We start from the raw sequence: 7,390 nt of genomic DNA, 5'->3' as shown, positions 1-7,390 counted from the left end.
TTAGACACGGACATAAATAAATAATAATATATATCTATAATTTATTAACATTATACTATTATATTATATTAATATATTTAAAACACAGCAGAAATGACACAAATCTGAACGAATACAAGCATGCTGAATAATTATTTCATTATTTATTTATTTAAATATCCTGATATTTCATCTTTATTTAATAATCTGGTTGATATTTCAGTGTTCCAGCACAGAAACATTAATCATCAGATCTACAATACATCGTAGTATTACACACACACACACACACACATATAATTTTAATAAAATAGAGAAAGGTGTAAAGTGCATTCAGTGTCTGTGTCGTCATCATGTTTATAAACATTATTAGAGACTAATAAAACACTGGAACAGCAGTTCATAAAGTTGGTTAGAGGGTGTGTAAGTACTTGGCGATGTGAGCGTGGCCAGCCTGCAGTGCGTACTTGGCCGGGCTCCGCCCACTGTAGTCCAGTGCGGTGACGTCAGCTCCGGCTCTGACTAACAGCTGTACGGTGAGGAGGAAACCCTCACGCGCTGCGTCGTGTAGCGGCGTCGCGCCCGTACTCGCGTCCACCATGTTTGGGTTCGCACCGTGCAATAGCAGGAGGCTGGCCATGCGCTCGCTGCCCATCATCATCACCTACACACACACACAAACACACACACACACACACAGGGATTAACCAAACCCTTATTAATGAGTGTTTAGGCTCGTCAACATTATTACGTTATTGATTTATCGTGCGATATTTATGGACGTGAGTTCGATCATTTTTTCTGACCTCGATGATATCACCCGTTGTGTTTACATGCGTGTTTGTTTACATAAGAATGAACGTCAACAACATTTTAGCCGTTCGGCTGCGTCGGTCCTCTCGTCTGCTCGAGTGCTGTTATATTAAAATCCAAACTTCAAATATTCATCGAATTTAAGATAAAATGCACAAAAATGTAAGAGTGAACGGCGGTAAACTGAAGCACTTTACTCGCGGGTTAATAAACTCACCCAAACACGTCCTATACACACATGAGATTAATCAGACTTATACACAACATTAATCTAATATTACAACCCGCTTCTGCACACGATGACGCGAGTGCACAGGGGAACGTGTCAGGTTGTGAAAACGCGGTTTCCGTAACAACGCACTAAAACATTTCAGGCGGTTAAACTTGGACACGAAAGTTCACCTGCTTCTGTAAAAACGTGAATAAACTCAACTTAAAATAACCTTTTTTTTCAACATTAAATTTTACATGTAATTTGTGAGAATTTATAAACTTAACTTCAATTTTCAAAACTTCTCATAACAGAGTTAAGCAGAAGAAATAAGTTCACATAACTTCATGATCATGTTTTATGGTGAATAAATAATTAAAACATAAAGAATTCCACAATATTGTATTCCAACGTCTGGATATTCATAAGAATGAAGAGCTTGTTGCTCTGTGAAAGGTGTGCGTGTGTTATTATTATTATATCAGTGGCATAAAATGGTGTTAAAATGACATTAATATTGTTTATGGGACAATAAAAGTTATCATGACCGGCCTACGAGTGTGTAGCAGCGTTTTACTCTAAAACTCTTTAACTGTGAAGGATGAGATGATGGAGTGATGAAAATAGACGTGTAATTAGTAAATAAATATCACAAAGTAAATCATTTAAAAAATCAAAAAGGAAATCCATTCAAAAATGTTGAGAACTAAAACTAAATATATTTCATAACCATCAGTACACACCTACTTCCATTCATTTTACTGTAACACTATTATTATTATTATTATTATTATTATTATTATGTACTGTATATAATTAAAAATAAACATTCAGTAAACGTAGCCGTCAGCACAGTGCAGTAGTTTTAATGTTATTTATGTTAGTTTACACTGCAATAGTTGATTGTTTCTTTTCTTATATGTACAAATAACCTGCAGAAATCTGTAGAAAGTGATGATTAATAAGGGTGTGACAGGGTGTGAGAGGGTGAAGAGGGTGTGAGAGGGTGAAGAGAGTGTGAGAGGGTGTGAGAGGGTGAAGAGGATGTGAGAGGGTGTGACCGGGTGTGAGAGGGTGTAAACCGTGGCCTCAGCACGAGTGTGTTACGTGGCTAAGAAAACTCTGTGTTATGGTCTGCAATGCTTATTTGTCTTTGGTGGAGCCTCCTTCAGAGAATCACGAGTGGGGTTTTACTGGTGTATTTTGTGTCGTAGAATAAAATGTGAAAATATTTCGAGCTTGTGTTCACCACAGACTTTATTTCAGGCTTTTAACCAAAATCCCATTTTAAAAAACCCACTGATTCGGGACGATGGACCCGGAAGAGCTAAAACACTAACTAGTACACAATGACGTCATCCCCGTGCCGCTCTGTAATCTAAATCATTGTTGATTAATTTAACTTAAACCAGAAACACGTCACTGTTGTACGGACTCTCCCCACAGCGCCCTCTGCTGTTCCGGAGGAAAAAGCTTCTCACTGAGAAACTTTAAAAACGACTTGAAAAAGTGATCCAGATGAAATAAACGTGTTTATACAGCACGTGTTATTCGTATCAGAGCTGAGAACATGACATGAATATCCAACAACCCCAAATTTACTGCAGTTATTATAAAATCAACAGTTTAAGATCATTTCTTGACACACTGAGGTCTAATCTTAAGAAATGGTACGTTATTAAACCCTATGCACAGCGCTGAATTCTGGGTTAAAATGTCAGAAACTGAACACCACGTGTTATTCGTGTCAGAAAATCAACTATTTACTCTCCAATTATTTTTTGTGTGTTCAAAAGAGAAATCTCTTTTAAAATCATTCGCATATTTAACACCTGATTAATCATCACGATCTTATTTAAACATTTAACATGAAAGATTTTTGGTGAAAGAATTATCTCGAGCGGCCAAATTCCTTTAAACTTGGTATTTGGAATTTTAATTACTTCTTAAATAATGTTAAGTACTTAAAGAGCTTTATGAATATTAAAGTGTGCAATGAATATTAATAAGTGTATATTATATACCCAGACATAGACACTGTGGCAATCTGCATTTTGTGTGTGTTCATATAATATAAAAGATAAATATAAATGTTAATGAATCAGAAATATATCATCAGCTTTAATGTTTCTGATTGATTTTTATTGTTTAATGTTTTCTTGTATCTTATATCGAGATTAATTTCAGAGCATCCACACAAAAACCCACCATCTTCAACTCATTTAAATATGTAAATATTATTCTAAATATTACTTTATGTTAAGAGTTTCTCGTTATGAATGAAAATGTTTTAAGAGCAGAAAGAGCTCATGGTGTGTGTGTGTGTGGGGGGTATTTTAGTTCACTCTGAAATATACAGACGTTAGTGTTTTATTCACACGGCTGAATGTGAGACGCGACCCGCGGCTGTGATGTGATGTGTGATAAAAGTTCTGATATATTTTAATGTGATTATGATCAGTATATGTCTCTGACTCACACCACTGAAACTCAGCAGCTGCTTGTTTTGGTAATATTTTTACATTAGCTTGAGTATTGTACTTTTACCTTGAGGAATGTTATATTTTTATATCTGTAATACTATATTTTTTTATAAAAGCTTTTATATGTTTTGTTTCACTCGTCAGCATTAAAACAAAGGAAATATGATGAGATACTGTACACACACCGGGCCACGTTAACAGTCCTGAGATCACATGATCACCCATATCTACAGGACTGTACACACCATGCACCTGGCACATGATCATCGCCTGAACGTAGAGGTGTTCCTAATAAAGTGGTCGGTGAGTGTATAGTGTGTATTGTGAAAATATCTTCAGTAGAGCAACAACAACAAAAAATAAGTTTATAATACTTTATTATTATTTTTATCACTGTTGTAAATAGTTGCATAATAATTGTAATAATTTATGCAAACAACTGCAAATACTCATTTAAAAACTACAGAGCACTTTTTATAAATTATATTACTGACGAGTGTGTGTGTGTGTGTGTGTGTGTGTGTGTGCACAGCTTTACTGAAATCCTATTGAACAGACCAGAGCGATATCACGAACACCAAATGAATCATTTTAATTAATATAAATATATTTACATACATCTCATACAGGTCTGTGTAATATAATGTAGCTGTAAAATTATAAATATGTTTACTTATTTTAATTATTTGTAATAATTAAGAATATATTGATATAATAATGTAGACCTATATAATTATGTAATATACCTCAAAATGTACAAAACACATATAAATTATTTTATTAGATCATTAAATGTATTTATTTTGTGTGTGAATTTTACAGAAGGCTCAAAGCGAATTCATTAAATAATGCTTTAATCTTTCTGAAACGCATTAAACATGTTCTCTGCTTCTGTTTATTTTCATTTCTAGAGGAAAGTGTAAAATATTCATTTCATTTAAAGCTGATTTCTGTTCTATTTAAATCAGCGCGCGAGGCCACGCCCACTTTTTTTTAATCCGCACGAAGCGCGCGCTGGTTTGTAAACTCTGTTATTTTATTTTCTCTGCAATATAAAAATAATTCGGTGTAGAATTCAGACACACACACGCGCGCGCGCGCGCGCACACACACACACACACACACACACACACACACACACACACACACTTCTGCTCCTTCTTTCAGTTAAAACCCATTAAACCGAAACAAAGCCCTGATGAATTAAAATAAAACTTCAATAAAGTGATTATAAACTTTATTATCTGTTCAATCTAAAACAAGGATTAGTTTATTAATAAATCCGGGTTTTAATGAACAGATTTTAATCTGTGAGTTTCAGTCAACATTATTACTGAATAGAAATATAAATAAACTGTAAGTGTTATTTACTGATTTATAATAAACTCTGACGTGTAATTAGCGCGCGGTCATCATTCATTTATTTATTTAACTTGTTTATTGTGTGTGTGTGTGTGTGTGTGTGTGTGTGTGTGTTCAGAGAGATGTCAGGTTTTTCGGTCCTTACTGATTGATTTAATTTTAAAATGAAACTTTACATCTTTAAATGATCTCTTAAATCTAAAATTGTGCGTGTAAATTTACTTGTGTGTGTGTGTGTGTGTGTATGTGTGTGTGTGTGTGTGTGTGTGTGTGTGTGTTGAAAAACACCAGCTACTTTTTATTTTATTTTATAAAAGAACATTTTAATTTGCGGTTTATTTCTCTCAGCTCTGAATCCGTGTAACAGAAACATGACTGAACAAACGATTGTCTAAATTCGGTAGAATATAATAATAATAATAATAATAATAATAATAATAATAATAAAACGGATATTATTACACTTCCTGCTACACTCCAAAAATCACTGGGTTGAGCCTTTGGGTCACTTAATTAGGTTATTTTCTCAGTCTTGTGTAGTTTTGTTGTAGTTTTGTGGTAGTGTAGTGTTGTGTAGTGTTGTGTAGTGTTGTGTAACCCAGCCGCTGGGTTAGCTGCCGGCTCTTTTTAACGCAGCCGATAAATTCAGTGTTTAGATTAAACTCTCACACTTTCATCCTCCAGTGTGTTTTCAATTGGTTTTGTTGTTGTTTTTATTTTATTTAAATCTTTTTCGTGTGTGTTTAATGTGTGAGTTTATTCTGAGGAAATGTTCACTTTCATTTTCGTTTATATGAAACTACTGACAGATTATAGATTATTATAATTTTTTTTATTAGTTTATAAACACATTTTAAAGTCCATCGTGATATAAAACTGCAGCTTTATCGCAGTTGATCAGCACTTACAGCTTCATTACAGCTTCATTACAAGACTGATTTGATGAATTTGTTTATTTCAGTAGAATGTACTGAATGTACTGAATTTACTGAATGTTTCCTGCTGCTTTAGATGGTAAATGATGTCAGTTTGGGTTCGAGATCAGAGCAGGAGGATCAGTTTAATATCAGCTGTTTTATTAAAGTTTACATTTTGATTTTCGAACTAAATTCTACTTTTACAACCTTTAAAAGTTTGGGACTGAAATAAATAACAAATTAAATACGAAAACAAAAAAAAACCTTTATATTAAACAATAAAATTATATATATATATATATATATATATATATATATATATATATATATATATATATAATTATTAATAATAATAGTTAATGTGCTCTCACTGCATATAAAGGCAGACAGACAGGTAGGGAGACAGACAGACAGCTGGAGTATGATAATATAATATACAGCGCTTTTACCTGTACAGGTGTTCTCCCGAAGCGGTTCGCGCGGTTGATCTCAGCTCCGTTCTGCAGCAGGAGTTCAGCGCGCGCAGTGTCTCCCGCCGCCGCCGCGCTCGTGAGTTCATTCGCCAGTCTGTCCGCTTCGGCCGCGCGCATCCTGCCGTCTCCCTCACCTGCTCTCACCTGTGCGCGAGCCCGGACTGCGTACTGTGTGACAGGTAAGTCACAGACAGGACAGGTGTGCGCGAGGACTTTACACCAGGCGCATCGCGCGACACTGTGCTATATTATATTAAATACTCTGTGTGTGTGTGTGTGTGTGTGTGTGTGTGTGTGTCGTCGCATTCAGAATAGATGCCTTTATACGCGCTCTCTCTCGCTCTCTCTCTCCCGAGCAGCGGGTGCCCGGGATATATGTTCGGACTTGTCTTGTGTTTGTGTCATTACGTCACTCCAGCTGTAGCGCAGTGCGCATGCGCAGAACACTGACTTACTCAGCGGTTTCAGTGCTGCGCGCTGTTTCATTATCATTCCGGTGCAGGAATAAAACAGTAAAGTAATAATGTAGGTCAGTGATTATAACAGCAATCTGAGGTGTAATTATAAGTAATAAACGGCACTCATCATCATTTTGCAGTGCGCTAATCACCAGTGAGTCATCAGTCATGAGGTGTAATAAGGGAAATAAACGCAGGGCGCATGCGCAGTTCAATCAGAGGGCGTGGGTTATTTTCTTTAGTAAGATTACCAAAGACAGAGCAACATGCAGCACCTACACAACTCTGAACAGATCTTTAATCAAATGTTCACTTACAGTTTTCCCAGGTGGATATACACACAATTCAAAACTACACACAAATCCCAAAACTACACACAATTCACAACTACACACAAATCCCAAAACTACACACAATTCAAAACTACACACAATTCAAAACTACACACAAATCCCAAAACTACACACAATTCAAAACTACACACAATTCACAACTACACACAAATCCCAAAACTACACACAATTCAAAACTACACACAATTCAAAACTACACACAAATCCCAAAACTACACACAATTCAAAACTACACACAATTCTGGGGAATTTTTTTGGGGTGTGTGTATGTTGGGTAGATGTGTGTATTGTGTGTTTTGGGAATTGTGTGTAGTTTTAGGAATTGTGTGTATCCACCTGTA

General features: G+C 35.5%; 1 protein-coding gene across 1 annotated transcript; it reads right to left on the bottom strand.

The window, feature by feature from the left end:
* Nucleotides 1–119: 119 nt before the first annotated feature.
* On the bottom strand, nucleotides 120–6,642 carry cdkn2a/b (cyclin-dependent kinase inhibitor 2A/B (p15, inhibits CDK4)). Its single transcript, XM_053622243.1, has 2 exons — nucleotides 6,215–6,642; nucleotides 120–643 (listed from the first exon to the last, which is right to left on the bottom strand). The coding sequence occupies exons 1-2, from the start codon at nucleotides 6,353–6,355 to the stop codon at nucleotides 392–394; spliced, it is 393 nt and encodes a 130-aa protein (XP_053478218.1). The 5' UTR covers nucleotides 6,356–6,642; the 3' UTR covers nucleotides 120–391.
* Between the last annotated feature and the right edge of the window lie 748 nt (nucleotides 6,643–7,390).

This window comes from Ictalurus furcatus, chromosome 3 (assembly GCF_023375685.1).
Source record: "Ictalurus furcatus strain D&B chromosome 3, Billie_1.0, whole genome shotgun sequence".
In the NCBI taxonomy this organism is placed as follows: Eukaryota; Metazoa; Chordata; class Actinopteri; order Siluriformes; family Ictaluridae; genus Ictalurus; species Ictalurus furcatus.
The sequence above is the reverse complement of the archived record's forward strand: the minus strand, read 5'-3'. Positions and strand labels throughout refer to the sequence as shown.